Here is a 17,914-nt window from a genome sequence, read left to right on the forward strand (position 1 = left end):
AAGTAAATATATTTTATTCTCTAAGGTGTTTTTTTAAAAATCTTTTCAAATAGGTAACTAGTTCCAATCAACTGCAGTATATATGTAACTTTAGTTTTAGTGGAGAACAGCTCCTCCTCTTCTGCAACAAGTGGAAAAGTTTGTGAGGGCGTTTGTTTGTCAGAGTAATGCACCACCACCACCACTGGCGTCGCTGCAGGGTGATAACTTCGTGTTGAGGCAAATAAAAGAGAAGAAGAAGACACTTCCGCTGAGGGGAAGGATAGGCGCACTGCGCAGGTGTTCTGACTACAGCTCGCCTTTATATGTACACCAACCGCATTATTAAAACGGTTAATGATACTTCTCCGTTATATTTTAGCGAACTAGACTTATATTACACACTGTTTTCACTCCCGTGGAGCTGACTGAGTGGTAAAAAATAATTTGTATTAAAAAAAAAACAACGGTGGCGCTGTTAAGCTAACAAGCACTAGCGCCACCAAGCAGCCACGCCAAGATGGAGGGATCTGCTTCCTCGGCCAGCGTAGAGGACGGAGCTGAAAACAAACGCCATGCTGACGAAGGGACACCTGAAGAGAACGCCGGTCCATCGACTGAAGAAACCGCTGACAGTAAGCACCCATCAACAGGCCGTGACTTAAACATTTACGTTAACACAGCATCAGTGCGTTCCTGTGCATTGTCTTCCTGCACTCCATCAATAGGAAAATGTAAATATTTGACTTGAAGGCAGATTTAAAAAGTGCTCTTTTAACACCAGTAACAAATATAAAGTTACCAGTTCGAGTTAAAGGCTTCCCAGCATTTTCAGTGGGGCGTATTGAACAAACAGCGCCAGCCCTGGTCAAAGTTAATACTCAGCCATATGGATCGAAAATTATGTGACCGCTTTGATAATCTAGTCTTATGACATTGAATCAGGGCATTGCCAGAAGCAAATCTATGTATTGCCGGAAACATGCTTTTTCTGTAATCCTACTGAATAATATAAATGTTTGGTCAGGCCATAAATAGGGAAGTGCTCAATCTGCGGTATCTCCAGGTTCCCCCCCCCCCCCGCCGCCCAATAATAATCTTTCCCTTGGTATTTATTTCATTTGCTTTAACAATCTGGCACTCTTAATAGAAGATTAACGTAAACGGATTTTAGATTTAGAACTAGTTTTAAATTAGACTTTTCTGATTATTGTTTTATCAGTACACAAACTTTAGCAATCAACGGAAGGAAGTTTTGTTTTCCTGAGCATGGTTGTGTAACAACTAAAGCATTGCTTGTTGTGTTTTGTTTTAGATCAATAGGAAATATTTATTTAGACAGCAAACAATACTACTCATACAGTTTCTCTTGGCTGTTTCCATCCAAAGCATTTAGTATGCTTTTACGTGTATATGTAGGTGGAAGCAGAATATCTTCACTACTTTTACGCCTCGACTTCTTCCTGTTGAGACATCAGACTAAAGTTTCAGCAGGTCAGCAGGCAGATTGTCACTATTCCTTTGTATTAGAGCTGGGCGATAGAACAATAACGATATGTATCGCGATATAACTTTTACTCGATAGAGAAATTAAGCTATCGCGATAGACCTCGCTGCTCTTGTCCTCAAAAAAAAAAAAAAAATAGGTCAGCCAATCCAAATTAAGTAGCGCAGAGCCGAACCAATCACAGCCGCAGCGTCACGTCGCGTGACTTGTTACATACAGCACAAGTGCCAAGCCGCACATGTGTTTGTTTGGGAAGCAGCCAGCGGGTAATGGAGCCAGCGCGTAATGGAGGAAATGAGTGTGCCGACTAGAAAAATCAACCGAGCGTGACCGAAGAGAAAACAGATGATGGTTCCAATGCCGGAGAGATTGTCGAACGGAAGAGCCATAGAAGCTCCGTAGTGTGAAGGTATTTCGGCTATTTCAAGTCTGACAAAAAATAGAGTAGCGTGCACTGTAAATTGTGCCGAAAGCAAGTCTGGAAATACAATAAACTGGTGCATGCGTCACACTGTGCGCCACGTTATTGTTTCGGTGAAATGAATTTCTACAATACTGTTACTGTTAATTCTACTCTCTGCAGTGTTTAAATGCTTACATATACACACAGTTACTGTCCCTCCACACATACGACTCGGTTCTGCTTCTATGCCCCAGCTTTGTTTACTTTTTCCCACCGAGGCTTCTAGACTTCTGATTGGCCAACATTTCTGCACGGTTAGGAATCTAGCGCCACCTGCTGCTTTGGCATGTTCATAGCAGCGTTTTCCTTCATTTCTGCCTTTATGTGTGGACGGGATTATTTTTTTTAAACGAAAACGGAAAATCTCCGTTTTCAAAAATACCCGTGTACGTGTGGACGTAGCCTCAGTCTCTGACTGGAAGCGCTAATTCGTCATTCGGCTTTTGTCAGACTAAAGTAACTGTTAAAACTGTTTGAAAAGCTCAGCTATACAACAAGGAGAGATTGAGAATTTCCTTTTAGTTCTCAGTTTATTTGATATTGACAAAAGTTAGTCAGTTTTGTCTGATCTTCTGTAAAACAAACTAAGATTTATTTTTAGAATTAATATTTTGTTTCTAAGTGGAATTGACAATTTAGTCTGTTTTGTTTGTTCTATTTTGAAACTTAAACGCTTTAGCGGCTGTCTTTTGTGTAGTTTGCAATATTTGCCTTTATTTATCTGAAAAAGTCTCATGTTCCTTAAGTACATCTACCCTGTTGAACTTATTATGGGAAATAAATATTTAAATAAAAACAAGCTGCTGATTATTTCACATTTTACTTGTGAGCAACGGCACATTTAAATCTTACAAATATAGTTATTTGGCTTATATCGTGATAGATATCGTTATCGCCTAAAATGAAAAAAACATATCGTGATATGAAAAAATCTCATATCGCCCAGCTCTACTTTGTATCCATAAGAAAAGCTTCAATAGGGACATGTTTTTAACACATAAGAAGCACTGCACTTTACAGAGTAACAGTTGTGGTTCACTGCTCTAAATTTCAGAAATATGCGTTAAAAATCTGTTTGGATTGAGTTTTGTTGAAAAACACAGCCTTTACTTATTAATTCTCTAAACGTTTAAATATGAGTTGACATTAAATGAGATTAGGGCTGGGCCATATTATACCGTTCACGGTAATACCGGTATAATGTTAGGCAACGATAGGAAAATGAATTATCGCGATAGAATATGAGTAAAACGCGCATATGCGCAGTGCCTTTGTTTTCATACGCACATGGCCGATTGTTGAGTGAAACAGATGAACCAGAATTGGTTTGTAAAAATGGTGCAACTTCAGTGATGTGGAACTGGTTTGGTGTTTGTCCGTCAGATACACGACAAAGCACATTTTTTTGCAGAACATGCAAGCGGCCGTCGTTATTGTCGTATTTGTCGGACTAAGATGCTCTTAAATCTGGGAGTAATCTGGGTCCTAAACTCCGTATACTTCAGGTCAAACGAACACTGCAGCATCACTGGGAGTTAAAAACTGTCTAAATTCTTTCATCTTTAATGAAACGATCAGCATTGCTGCTTTACCAGGTGTAACTATAAAGTTTAACTTCCAGGCATCCATGAAAACAAAAGTTATTACATTTAACGGAGTTAGAAGTTAGCAGGAAGCTAGCGGAAGTTAGCTCGCTAGTTTCGCTAGTTACCTAAGCATGATATAGCATGTTCTGACAGAGATTTCTGGAAAAATTCAAACGTACAGCTCTGCTATCACGTCCAACATAAATTAAGACAGGAAACTAAACAGCAGTGACGTTTGTAGGGTTACTGAAGTTGGGCTAGCTGGTATATAATGATGTGATACGTGATCGCTAGCGACACAGCTATGTTAGCATAACATAAACAGTGAAGCTGGAGGAGAACACTAACACTTTTCCACTTATAAAAGTTAACGTTAAAGTTCCTGATAGTTAGAGACAAATGCAATCGCATGGCAGGATGCTGTAAACGGACCAAACTTCAGTCAGGAGAACAACTGAGATAATCCATCCACAATACGAGGTTAGTCATTAATATACTGCAACAACATGGGAATAGAGCAGCTGCCAGAGAATTCAACATTAATGAATCAATGGTACAGAAGTGGAGGAAGCAAGAAGAATGAGTTTAATAAAATTTGATTCTGACTGCTTTGTTTCGCTTAATGTGCCTTATAATCCCGTGCACCTTATGGTCCGAAAAATGTGTACTGCACACTGCAGTTTAATGTTGCAAAGCAACTCTTTTTAACTTCAGTGGATATTATACATGGTTAGGCTCAGGATATGTCAGCCCATTTCTACTGGAAATGCCTTTTGGTTAAACTTTCAGCAAGGAATTTGCATTTGCACTGTTACATTTTTATAAAGCTTTAATGTACATAAAAACCAGCTTCTTGTTTAAGTGAAAATAAATGGAAGGTTGTCTTTTTGCGCTAGTAATGTTGTGGAGTTATATTTTGTCTCGCATCAATTATATCGTCGGTTATATCGTTATCGCAAATTTTCAAATATATATCGTGATAAATATTTTTGGCCATATCGCCCTGCTCTAAATGAGATTTTATCTAAACATGGTTGTCCACAGTGTGCAGGTGCTTTGCGGACATTCGTTAACCATTTACCATGTCTATTAAAAAAAAAAAAAAAATGCAACTACAGCAACTGTATTAAATAACAAAATAATTCATCTAGGTATTTTAGCCCTAAACAGTGTATTTGCACCTCAGTAATGACACTTTTTTTTGTTGTTGTTTTTTTAATAAGTGTTATTTTTCTCCTATCATTTCTTTGTTTTATATGGAAATTGTGCAGTTGTGTGATTATACTGTAAGCTCAAGTTACTTTAAAATAAAGACATGTTTGCGCCTCTGTTTTTTGTTTTGTTTTGTTTTTAAATTTCCTTTCTTTTTTTCTTCTCTGAAAACAGGAGTGGCTTTGACCTCCTCTTTTCCCCTTTTCTATTTTTAGGGAGTGGGGTTTTCTGCTGTCAGCATTGTGGAGAAGGCTTCAGAGAGGAGGCAGCCTTCTTGAAGCATTTGCGTGAACATCCACAAGAAAGCATGTATTTGGACAAGCACATGGATGAGTTATATGATGGAGAAAAGGACAATGAAGCGCTTCACTTTTGTTCTTTATGCTCATCCTCATTTATTGACCTGAGTGAATACCACTTGCATATGGAGAAGAACCATGATCAGATCTCTCAAAAGGAGACTGGTATCCGGATTAATGCTGCCATAGCAAAGCAACAAACTTATGAATGTCAGGACTGTGGGAAATCTTATGGTGTGATTGGACACTTTCTCAACCATCAGCGCTCACACAGACAACCCTCCAAATCAGTTTTTCATGACCTTCAGCATTTGAAAAAGAAGTCGTTTCAGTGTGAATCTTGTGGGAGAAATTATTCTCGTGCTTCAGCTCTTGATGCCCATCGTCGTTGTCATGAGGAAAAGTTGATTAAGCCCAGAAACAGGAGTTCAGGAGATGCAATTCCAGCTGGGGAGTCATTAGCAGAAACAAAGGCAGGTGAAAGTCAAACGGAGGATTATTCTGAAAAGGTTTTTACATGCTCATGTGGGAAAGCTTTTTCTGCCCTGATGCGACTTAAGACTCATCAGAGATTTAGCCGCAATAGTCAGTGCTCTCCTGAAGAAATGAAACAAAAGCCAAAGAAGAACTGCAACGAGTTTTACTGCAGCGAGTGTAAAAAGGGTTTCAGTGGCCATATTGCTCTCTTTAACCATCAGCGATGGCATGCCAATCATGGTGATAATTCTGCAAAAAGGTTCCCATGTGAGGAATGTGGAAAAGTGTTCATGACTCTTACGTTCTACTACAGGCATCAGCGCACTGCACACAGTGACGAAACCCCAGCAAAGTCATTTCACCATCAGCTGTGCCAGCTACAGAAGAAGGCATTTGAATGTAAAGATTGTGGGCTAAAGTTCTCCAGGTCTTCGGCACTTCATTCTCATCAGCTTCATCACACAGATGTTTTTAGAGAAACTGAGAAGGAGGCCCAGATGTGTTCCTCTCTACCTCAAGACCAAATGGCAGAAAGCGGAAGACCAGAGATTGACTTGGAAACGTCTACAGAAGGAAAAGTGCAGCTGGACAGTTTGCCTCCGACCAACATGACTGAAGAGTTGTACATAGTTGAGACTGATGAAGACATGGAAAGTTATGAACCCGGTGACTTTAACGTACAGGTGATCAGTGCAAGTGAGTCTGAGGATGAGCCACCCCAAGATCTGAATCCTGACCTGGAGCTGGTGTGTGAATCCGATCAGGAGGGAAGAGATGACAGTGATATTGTTTCCAAACCAGAAATGGACTTGAAAATTGTACAAATTGATTTTGAGCAGGCTGATGAGCCGATTGCACTGATAGCGAGGGAAGCTGAGAATAAATCAGCAGAAGACAGGTTTGATTGTCCAGAGTGTTATCGCTGGTTTTCTAGTTCTTCATCGCTGCGTGTTCACAGAATGTGGCATGGCGTTTATAAGAGAAGACAGCAGGCACAAGGTCAGTCAGCGCCTTTTTACACATGTGACACTTGTGGTCATGAAGCAAGTAGCTTTGAGGCACACTGCCATCACATACAGACCCACGGTGGTCAGATGCCAAGCAGCGATGCATTTCAGGAGGTGGAGGGATTAGAGAAGAAAAATCTGACGTGCAGTGAATGCGGCAAAGTTTTCTCTCGTTTGTCTGCTTTGGTCTCTCATCAGTTGCATCATCCCAAAAGAAAACAGTTCCAGTGCCCAGATTGCACAATGTCTTATTCGCATGCAGCTAGCCTGTTTAACCATATGAAAACCTGCTCTGCACAAAAAAAGGAAAATATTTCAGTCAGTAAGAAAGAATACAATCCAAAGAAAACCCTACTGGGCCCAAAGATCTATCATTGTGAGCAGTGTGGAAAGGGATTTTGGTCTTTAGGTGCTTTCTCACACCACAAGCAAAATCCGACAGAGTGTGCAGATTTGAGGCTGAGAAAAGGTGTCCCGGGATCCTCTGTTAATGGACACCAACGCTCTAGCATGAAGGTTGCATGTCCGGTGTGTGGCAGAAAATTTCGGCACAGAGGCATCATGACATTGCACATGCGAAAGCATGAAAATGGAAATCACAAATGCGAACTCTGCAACAGGTCATTCCGCCTTTTTTCCAGCCTCCTTAGACACCAGGTAGTGCATAATGACCAGTTGCTCCCACCACCCATCAAGTCTTTTCAGCATCAAGTTGAACAGCTGAAAAAGAACACCTACAGCTGTCCTGACTGTGGGAAGTTGTTTTCACGGGCCAAAGCACTGCAGTTTCATATGAAAAGCCATGGCTATGAGAGTGGGCATTCTCCATCATCATCGTGGTCCAGAGTCACGCTGGAGGATCTACAGTGCGCTACATGCCTTGCACATTTCAACAGCAAGGTCTCTTTAAGGGTTCATCAGAAACTGTGCATTAAAAGAGACAATCAAGTCGTTGCAAATACAGAAAACGATGATGCTCTAAGATTGTGCGAAGGCAGCGTGGATGCTAGCACATGGGAAAGCTCTGACCAGTCAAAGGTACGTACACCAGTAAAGAGTGAAATGGATGGCACGGAACCAGAGATGGAAAATGACACAGGTGAAGGAGAACTGGAAAACCCAACTGCATCCAATATGAAATACAAATGCAAAAAATGTGACAGAAGCTTTTCAGTAGTTGGGGCTTTAAATTTTCACAAAAGAATTCATGCTGAGGGCTACAGGTCTTTACCAAAATCCAAACTGGCCATTTCTACAATGTTAAAAAAACCTAAACAAGAAGAGCAGGGTAAAGGACTGTTTCACTGCTCTGAATGTGGGAGACGGTTTATGTCTAACTCAGCCCTGGGCTCCCACAAACGATGGCACAAAGAAAAGAAATCTTCGCGGTCCCTGCTAAAAGATGATGATTTGAAATCTCTTAACCACAAAACCATAGATGGAACTTTTCAGTGCAAAAACTGTGGCAAACAGTTTTTTAATCACCGCGTTCTGCAGCGCCACCAGATGTTTAATCCACCATGTCAAAGCAAAGCTGTACCAGAGCCAGATTTGAGCAGCAACGAACCAGGCAAGACATTTGTGCAAGATTTACTTCCAGCCAAGCACAGTAAAACTTTAGAGACGGGAAACGAGGCGTTTGACCAGGCTCCAGAACAAGTCAAAATAAATTGCAGTGAGAGTGATGCCGTATTACTGGCACTGAAGCCAAAACCTCACCAGTGTCCCCTCTGCTCGATGACCTTTACTAAAGCAAGAGGACTACGTGCTCACAAATGGCAGGCCCACGCAAAGAGCACAAAAGGCAAACGCAAAGCTGCTTTGCGCAGAAAAAAAGAGCCTGTTGCCTCAAGTAGTGAGATGAGGAAAACTGGAGATTCATCAGCAGCAGATAACACCAGTGTGATGTTAAAAAGTAGCACAGTTGACAGAGATTGGATGAAAATCACATTGGATTCTCCTGTGAAATTGTGTCCAGACTCCAGGGAATGGGGCATTTCTGAAGGCGCCCCCAACTTTAAGAGAGTTTACCTGGATGTGAAGCAGGAGTCGAAACTGGATAATCAAACTCCTAGAGCTGCAGCTGAGGTTCCTCCACAAGTCAGCTGTGTATCGGAGAACACAGCCAAATGCTTCTTCAAGTGTGATAAGTGCGGGAAAGCTTTCCAAACGGAGGAACAATTAGGGACCCATAAGGCAAAGGCACAGAGTCGGCCTTACTCCTGTGCTCTGTGCTGCCAAGGCTTTTGGACTGAGAATCAGCTACATCAGCACCTTGCTTGGCACGACGAAGTCCGCTGCCGTCTGCCGAATGAGGTACGCTATAGACTGAGTGCTGCTATGACCTCAAAGCCTCTAAAACCCAATCCCCCCGCTGCTGACAACAGAGAAAAGTTTTTCCCATCTTCTAAAGTGATTCGGCCTACGCTCAACTCAGCGGGCCAGTCACAAAGTAGCCATAAGTGCCAACACTGTGGCAAAGCCTTTCTTTCACCGACCGAATTACAGAAACACAAAACGGAGCAGTGCAGCAGCAGTGACTCATACCATTGCTCCGTTTGCCCCAGGACCTTCCGTGAAATCCAAGACCTCATCGAGCATCACCAGGAATGTATCAGCGATTACAAAAAACAAAGCGATGCTCCTGCTGCTGTCTCTGCAGGAGATTCCAATGGCCTTACCTGCCTTGAATGTGGAACTACTTTTTGTCAAGAAACTGATTTGCACCAGCATTATATTGAACACACCCACAGAGTGAATTAAAGCAAAGAAACCTGAAAAGACCTGAAACAATGACTCTGTACATAGATGCTGGCTTTTCTGAAACTTCTAAAAATCTTTGTTAGAAAATTTCTTTTTTGCACCTTTTACTTTGGCTAAATAGTTCCTAATTTGTTCGTATAGTTTTTGAGATTCGTTGTACTTAAACATGTAACACTGGACTAGTATATGCTGAGCAGAACTGGCAGGTAAAATCGGTAACAGAGATCACTCTATCCCGTTATTAAGTTGATGTTAGTTCTATTTTGACCTGCACCACAAATCAAGACCAAGCAACCAGACAGCACCAGAAAGAGCTGCACTGTGCAAGAGTTAAGTTTAATGGTCTGACTGGTGGCGGTACAAATGTGAAAATACACAGTGTTGTTTTTTGGGGGGGGAGCACTGATGTCATAGATCTCATATTTTTTTGCTGTTTTAAATTGACCTGTTGTGAATGTAAATTGAACTTGATTAATTTCTTTGGGGACCACTGTCTTTCATTTTCAGACAAATTTATGCATGTAAATTGCCCAGAGAAATGAAAAATGCTGTTGACACACTACTTGCAAAGTGTAGAAAGACATGCTAAACAATGTTGCGCCACACGCATGTGCTAATTTTGCTGCTGTTTTTGTTAAGAACTGATGTTTTGTTGAAGGATGATTGACGTTTTGCATATTTTACAGAAAGATAAAGAACCTGAAATTCAGCAATGCGTACTCTTTACATAACCTGGTAGGAAAAACAAAATTCTTGTCTAACATCACTTGGTCACTTCCATTATTATAAACTATACTACGTTCATTGTATGCTTTGTACAATGCATTACGCATTAACTGATTTATAAGCTCCTCTGTTGATTCTTTATAGTGTTATTTCTATTGTGTGATAAAATATTCATTACTTAAAGTAGCAGTTATGTTCTTGTAGTATAGTTCTAAGTAGTTTGTTATATTTATTTGTTTTTTATTCCTAGAAGTCAAAGAAGTTGAAAATAAACGAACTTGTTTTTGCCATGATTAATGGTTGTGTGATTAATTCAGTCAGTCTGCTTATTCTAGTCATGTCTGGGTTGTTAATATTGTTGTTTCCCATTTCACGATTACTTAGCTTATGAATATGCCAATATGCGGGTGACATAAATTGCTCTCGCATTACTACATTTCATATCTAGCATGTATTAAATAGAACACCTTGATGTGTCAAAGGAGCAAACTAAAAGTTTGCTACTAAAACAATGTACAAATAAGTAAAAGCATGTGTTGTTGATCATATTAGTTAAGGCTCTGCAGTGATATAGGTCCAGTTTCCTCCAATTTAAAGATGTTTGCAGTGCCTGCTGTAGCACTGATCAACAAACATTTTGTTCCTGGGATTCTTTCACCTGTACTTCCACTAATTTCACTTACTGACTCCAAATATGAGAGCTGTTTTCTTCTAGCTTCACGTTTTTTGTCGCTGTGATGTTCCACTGATTCACTGGATAACAGGACTGGACAGAAATGGAGATGCATCTCAGTGTTTAAGACATCAGTGCACTAAAGGTGATTTTCTTGGTCCTGATGAACATGAACTGATGCTTCATGATGAGTTCAAAAGGAAAAGTAAACCAGCTGAATCAGCAGCATTCAAGCATGTTGTTTCTTGGCAGTCACATAGCTGTTAATAGTGCTGAGCTTGTGGATAAACATGCTGAAAGTATATCAGATAATGAGTGCCAGAATGTCACTGAAGATGCACTTTCTACATTTTCTCCACCAGATCTGTGTGATGTCAGCGATAAGTGCCGCTAAAGATTTAACCAAAATATGAAAGTGATGAAAAACTGATATCAGGGAAAATTGAGTCAGAGCATGATGAGTGACCACTGTTGGTTCTTGCAAAGAGAAATGAATGTGCAGTAAAATCCAGTGCCTCAAACATCTCTGAGCACCCTGAGCATGCTTGTTTTTATTTTTAGCTAAATTGATAGAAATATGCTTAAATGCAACTCCGGTGTCGTCTTTAAGAAAAAAAACACAAAAAACAATTTTGTTGGCAAATAGTTTAAATCCCAGATATAGTGTCAGTATATTGTTATTAAAAAATATTGAAATGGCAACGTGACTCTCAAAAACCTAATGTGTAGGCTTAAATCAGATTTCTTATCTAAAATCAGTGTAAAAAAAATTCTCAGTGGCAAACAAGAAAATATTTGAATACATCAGTGTAATCAGGAGGTGCTAAAAGATGTCTTTACTGTCAGTGCTTGGAAATCAGTATTTTTATGCTTAATTTTAGGTTGGTTTTTTTTATTTTTATTTTTTTTTTTTTATTTCCTATTTAAGTTTATTTGAGTTTCGGTTTTGGGGGGGGGGGTTTGGGGTTTTTTTGCACAATTTTTTTTTTTTTTTTTTTTCGCTGACGTGATCACTTGCCTGCTGAAACAGAATAATTTATCTCAAACTGTCAAAATAAAATATTACTCAGACTTTCCATGTAAAACACAAGCTGCCATAATAATCTACATGGTAATTAAAATTTTCTCCTGTTGCTCTTTGCAGATAAAGAACTCAGTGTTGAATGTAAGGACTGTGGGCTGAAGTTTGCACAGCAGGAGCTCTACGAGACTCACCTGCACCAGCACGCTGTGGAAGACGAGGAAACTCCGATGGAAGAGGACAGGACAGCAGAAACAGTCTCTGAGAGAGCAGACGATGTAGAAAGCAGAGATGAAGATGTGAGAAATACACTTAGACAGGGTTACACCTGTGTGACCTGTGGAAAGAAGTATAAATACCGTGTTTCGTTCCAAAAACACCAGCGTCTCCACAGGAAGACGACCTCTAAAGGAGATAAAACAAATGCAAACATGCAAGAGGAGACGAGAAAAGAAGACAATGTGGAGAGAAGTGAAGTTGAAGGCCCAGGCGAGGATGCAATGACTGCAGAGCGTGACAGCTCTGTGGAGTCTGATTGTACAGAGCCTGTGTGTCACTCAAAGGTTTCCAAACTATCTGATGGGTCTGAATCAGATGTACGATCGCAAACCAGAGGAGAGGCGGAAGAGAGTGAGTCATAGCATGCGAACATGCACACACATAGATAAGTGGTAATAAGAGTGCTCGGATTCTGATCTTAGGTGATGACATGCCAGTTCTTCACACGTCTCCAAGCTGACCATCTCAAGTTTGCCTGAAAAATAATTCAAAGAGGGGAGTTATACTTATTAACAGGAAGTAAGCAAAATTCCAGGTCTCTACTGGCCTTAGTTTTCTTTGAAAGAAATTTGCTCGAAGTCCCTAAAATATTTGTTTTACTGACAGATCTGAAATGCTGTTGTTTTACAGGCAGGGAACTGAGATTTTATGTACAATTTTTCATACAAAAGGCTCAAAATATTCTTTAAAAGAGTCAATTTCAGGTGGAAAAAAACACATTTTCATCCAGCTATGACACTATTGCACCAAATCTAAATGAACTTGTTTGTAAATAACAAGTTCCTTTTAATATTACATCCAAAGTTTGTCATGATGATCGCTCTGATTTTCCTCAAAATAAATTCTTTATATCCATGCTTAAATTTGGCAGCCAGAGTCTATAATACATTCTAAGATTTCCTGATTTAAGATTAAGAGTCTAAATTTCACGTGGTGCTTTTTATTTACAAGGTGAGATAGCATGCTTACGAAATTTTATAGACCACAACCCAGTGTAAGGTTTATGCCACAGCTGCTGTAGATTACGTTTTGGTAATTACCAAATCGTATTTTATTTGTCTGTAATGTGCAAGCTCTTTTATCAAAATTATATTTTTAATGCTATAATATAATTATTGCTCTACTCCATGTATTTTAAAATTGACTGCTTTACAAAAGAGCTGAGAAAAAATATAAAGTATGTTATTATTTGGTTAAGATGGCAAATTACAGTCATTTACTTGTATTTGTGAATAGATGAGTTCTTTTTAGTGTTTGAATGATTAATTTCCGAGTTCTTAAAGAAATCTAGTGTGCAGCTGAAATCTGGGTGTAAAAATGCAGACCCCAGTTTATTTTCCTAATCTCTAAAGTTTTGGAGTTTTCTTGTTTTTATGACAAGTGATGTAATAAATGTAAGCACTGTAACTTTTGAGGCAGTTTGATAAATTGCATTTTCACATTTATATTAAATGATTGCTACGATAGAATTCTTAATCAAGAATAATCTCACCAGTGATGCTGAATCATTCGGCTATTAAACTAAACAGAAACCATAACTACTCCACCACAGTGTTTATTTCTTTTGCAAGAACATAATACATATCAAACTAAGTGAGTGCAACACATTCACTTTCCTCAATTGTTTGTCTTCAGTGTTAATAAAACAAATGTTATTCAAAAGTGTTTCCAGTCACAAAATATGTAATTCTCAGGATTTTGATGTTGTTCTCCTTAAATACATATCTGTGTCCAGAGGTGGAATCGTGAACTTGTGTTTTTGTGTTGTAACGGCATTCAGCACACATCTGTTCTTTCTGTGCAGAAAAATCTACTTGCTGCATGATTCAGTTTAAATTCTTATAAAATGGGAAAATGAGCAAAAACATGATCTTAAATTTAACAGGAACTTTTGTGTGTCAGAAGCTGTAAATTAAAATCTGGTTTCTGCAGGATTCCAGATCTGCTGTCAGAGGCTGGACATCCAACAATTTTAAGTACTTCAAGCATCTATCGCTGAATGTTAATTTGAGCTACACTCCTTCCTGAGGGTTTATATTTATAGAGCTTTGGTATCAAATATTTAAACATGTAAAGAACCTAGCTCAGATGACTTGACTGGATAGTGGGATATTAAAATAGGTCCTCAAAAATGATAGAAAAACATAACAAAAAACACCTACTTTCTTCTCCTGAAATACTTAAGTGGAGTCCAACCTGTACTTTTTGTTTTGTTGTTTTTTTTTTCTTGTTTGTTAAAATTTTAGCAGTTTAAAGAGTAATGTTAAAAATTGTGCAAGTTTTCCACAGACTGTGATCAGTTGGTTGCTTTACATCAGATGGTAACTTTGTGACTGAGCTGTCCTCCTGAATTTGAGAGAAACTTTCAGATGATGAAAAACAGAACGATCATTTGTCTAAAATAATTTATAAAATCATAACAGGTTTATTCTACTTCTTCATACTTACCCTAAACATTTAATCCATGTCAATATTTTTTGTACTTAAAATTTCTCCTGTTGCTCTTTGCAGATAAAGAACTCAGTGTTGAATGTAAGGACTGTGGGCTGAAGTTTGCACAGCAGGAGCTCTACGAGACTCACCTGCACCAGCACGCCGTGGAAGACGAGGAAACTCCGATGGAAGAGGACAGGACAGCAGAAACAGTCTCTGAGAGAGCAGACGATGTAGAGAGCAGAGATGAAGATGTGAGAAATACACTTAGACAGGGTTACACCTGCGTGACCTGTGGAAAGAAGTATAAATACCGTGTTTCGTTCCAAAAACACCAGCGTCTCCACAGGAAGACGACCTCTAAAGGAGATAAAACAAATACAAACATGCAAGAGGAGACGAGAAAAGAAGACAATGTGGAAAGAAGTGAAGTTGAAGGCCCAGGCGAGGATGCAATGACTGCAGAGCGTGACAGCTCTGTGGAGTCTGATTGTACAGAGCCTGTGTGTCGCTCAAAGGTTTCCAAACTATCTGATGGGTCTGAATCAGAAGATGTACGATCGCAAACCAGAGGAGAGGCGGAAGAGAGTGAGTCATAGCATGAGAACACATTTTATTATTATTATTATTATTATTATTATTATTAGTGTTTACTGCACCCTTGCTTAACAGCATGTCAGCATGATACTACATGTTCACAATTTACACTAAACATTTAATCAGTACCAATACTTACTGTACTTAATAACTTTTTTTTCCTTTGTAGATGAGGAGCACAGAGTTGAATGTAAGGACTGTGGGCTGAAGTTCACACAGTGGGAAAACTACGAGACTCACCTGCACCAGCACGCTCTGGAAGAGGAGGAAGCAGAGATTGAAGACCACATGGTAGCAGAACTAGTGCCAGAGAGAGAAGATGCTGGAGAAAATGGAGATGAAAGCATGATTGGTAATACAGCTGAGTGTGATGAGAGCGATTCAGCCCAAACAGGGACCTCAGACCCGATTCAAAGCTTTGGAGTTTCCACCGCCTCAGTGAAGAATGCACCTAGAAAAGATTATGTTTGCTCGATCTGTGGAAAGATTTACGCGTACCTGGTTTCTTTCAAAAAACACCAACAGCTGCACGAAAACGAGTCCTCTGCATCAGCGAAACCTCCGGACGAGTCAATTTTGCGCCAGTACGAGTGTCCAGATTGTGGGATGCTATTCATCAGACGAACACGGCTAATCTCCCACCTGAGAGTTCACAGAGCAAGCATTTCATTAAAATCAGCCCCTCACAGATGTGATACTTGTAACAAGGACTTTGCTTCTGCGGGGCTGTGGTTGGCTCACGCTGAGCTACATAAACAGAATCCATTTTGGTGTTTGAGCTGCACTCGCGGCTTTAGAGATGAAGCGTCACTAGACAAACACCTGCAAAATCACTATCACAGGCACGGGAGCCTCCGCACGTCTGCACAACCCACAAGTCACTTCAGCAACCATGGCGGAGCTAAGCAGAGCTTCTCCAATCCCGGAAAGGTAATTTCGCATCAAAAACAGCATCGTACCAACTCTGTGAACCTGGGAGGTTTGATTCAAAGAAGTGCTCTTCTCCCTTGTGTTGAAGAAGAGCCAGAAATGAATGCAGACTTAAAAGAACGACCAGAGGAGGAGGAAAGCACACAGAAAACAGGGCTACAAAGCCCATGTGAGAAGATCGAGGATCGTGACAGATCTGACAAGTCAGACTGTGGAGAACCGGTGTTTCACTTTAAGATTTTGAGACAAGCTAACTTGGCTGATCTATCTGACGAGTCCAAATCAGGAGATGTACAGTCAAAAACAAGAAACGAGCCGGACGAGGCAGAGTCACAGGAAAGAAACGTGCACAGCGACCATAAGTACTGGGAATGGGAGTGCTTTGACTGTGATATGGGCTTTGATGATGTGGCAAAGCTGCACTCGCATTATATAAAACATGCAACTGGGGAGTTGCCTATACTGTGGGATAACACAGAGGGATGAGGTGTCACTGAAGCATTTGATTTCTCATCCCTGCTTCTGTTCAGATTTTTTTTAAGGACGTCACACAGCTGCTACAAAAAAACTTTTGCTCTTTTTTAAAACATTTTTTTTACTTATTCCTGATGAATTTATTTTTAAAAATCATGCGTTACAGTACCCTAACAACAAATATCTACACCAAGGAGGCCTTTTTGAGGTATAGCCTCAATGTGCTTTGAGATTAAACTTTTTAAGGCATATTTTCAGTACGTAAAATCCAAGAGTCTGAGAAACATTCTTGAATTAAACAGGTCAAAGAAAAAAGGAAAACTTGAGTACAGCTGTCCACTCTGTTCCTTTAATGTTTTCCTTAAAAAAAAATAAAAAAAAAAATCCTGGGGAATCCTTTCACTGCAGATGTTGACACGGAGAGGATTTTATGAATGTGCCAGTTGAGGACGTACAAGACATCTGTCTCTGAAATTAGACACACTGATCTTCATGTCTTCTTGCTCCTGTCACTTCATTCTCTCCTCTCTCCAGAGTTTGTGGAAGGTCACAGGTCACTGTGAAATGTGGATTACACACTGTTGTAGGAAATCTTCAGTTTTCTGTCGGTTTCCCACATAAAAACTCTTGAACACTGTCTCACTCACTGCTGGGATATTTATTGAATTCCAGCCTTTCTGTCCATCCGACTTTTATCAAGTAAATGGACAATATTCCTTCTCCCTCACCTCAATTATTCCAGTATCCAGAGGTGTGCACAGATATTTTGTGTGAGATGTTTTCCAAATAAAAAGGCATATTCTTTTATAGAAGTTTCTGAAGTCTGTTTTTATTTTTGACATTTTAAACGTATAATTAAACTCAGACACACAACTAACCAAATCGACATGTGCTTTTTCTGATGTAGTAAGTGGAGATGTTTTTTTCTTCTAGTGATTAATTAGGTTTATGACTTCAAAAACGTTGAATTTTTTTTTGTTACTAGTTGCTGAAAATGGGCATCTGGATGCCTAATCAGAAATTCCATCCAGATATTGTCAAATAAAGCATTTCTGATCACTTTAATTGCGCATAAAATGGCAACCTATAAAGGAAGAATGATAAACGACTTCACTGATTTTAGAGTAAGTGTATTAATGAGCACTAAGATAGATAGTTGGCCAGTCTGCAACAGTCACTAGTTTGAAAAATGTAACAGTTCATGATATTCAGTGGTTTATTTAGTAATACAATGAGAGCTAATTGCACTAAAGAGACTTTTATGAGATTTCATGAATTATAAATTAAGCAAATAAGCACACAACTTCATAAGCTTCTGTACTTGCTGCTTCTAAGTCTAGTAATTTGTGCTATATTAAAATCGAGGGCTGCACATAAATGCAAGATACATCTACAACTCAGTATACAAAGCCCATTCCAAAAAAAAATGCAATGAGTAAATGTAAAAAACAAAACAGAATGCAATCAATTGGAAAATACACAGACCAG

At 39.5% G+C, this 17,914-nt stretch overlaps 1 protein-coding gene across 3 annotated transcripts; it reads left to right on the forward strand.

Annotated features, from left to right (window-relative positions):
- Positions 1 to 258: 258 nt before the first annotated feature.
- LOC147318475 (uncharacterized) lies at positions 259 to 17,491 on the forward strand. 3 transcript variants are annotated; one of them, XM_086310438.1, is made up of 4 exons: positions 259 to 614; positions 11,837 to 12,343; positions 14,504 to 15,013; positions 15,192 to 17,491. In XM_086310438.1, exons 1-4 carry the CDS (start codon positions 500 to 502, stop codon positions 16,436 to 16,438), a joined length of 2,379 nt encoding a protein of 792 aa, XP_086166564.1. In that variant the 5' UTR covers positions 259 to 499; the 3' UTR covers positions 16,439 to 17,491. The 3 variants fall into 3 exon arrangements, with proteins under 3 accessions (XP_086166564.1, XP_086166563.1, XP_086166565.1); XM_086310439.1 differs by lacking the exon at positions 259 to 614 and adding an exon at positions 9,293 to 10,837; XM_086310437.1 differs by lacking the exons at positions 11,837 to 12,343; positions 14,504 to 15,013; positions 15,192 to 17,491 and adding an exon at positions 4,963 to 10,312.
- The last annotated feature ends 423 nt before the right edge of the window (positions 17,492 to 17,914 follow it).

The sequence above is a fragment of the Aulonocara sp. 'chitande type north' Nkhata Bay genome, linkage group LG11 (genome assembly GCF_057382095.1).
Source record: "Aulonocara sp. 'chitande type north' Nkhata Bay isolate Kocher_YH1m ecotype deep benthic linkage group LG11, A_spYH_male_GT1.1, whole genome shotgun sequence".
Taxonomy (NCBI): domain Eukaryota; kingdom Metazoa; phylum Chordata; class Actinopteri; order Cichliformes; family Cichlidae; genus Aulonocara; species Aulonocara sp. 'chitande type north' Nkhata Bay.

Bases quoted from the DNA above. Each gene is read 5' to 3' on its own strand.
- LOC147318475 (XM_086310437.1), top strand. From the start codon at position 500: ATGGAGGGATCTGCTTCCTCGGCCAGCGTAGAGGACGGAGCTGAAAAC. The intron at 615-4,962 runs GTAAGCACCCAT...TTCTATTTTTAG, and splicing joins GACTGAAGAAACCGCTGACA to GGAGTGGGGTTTTCTGCTGT.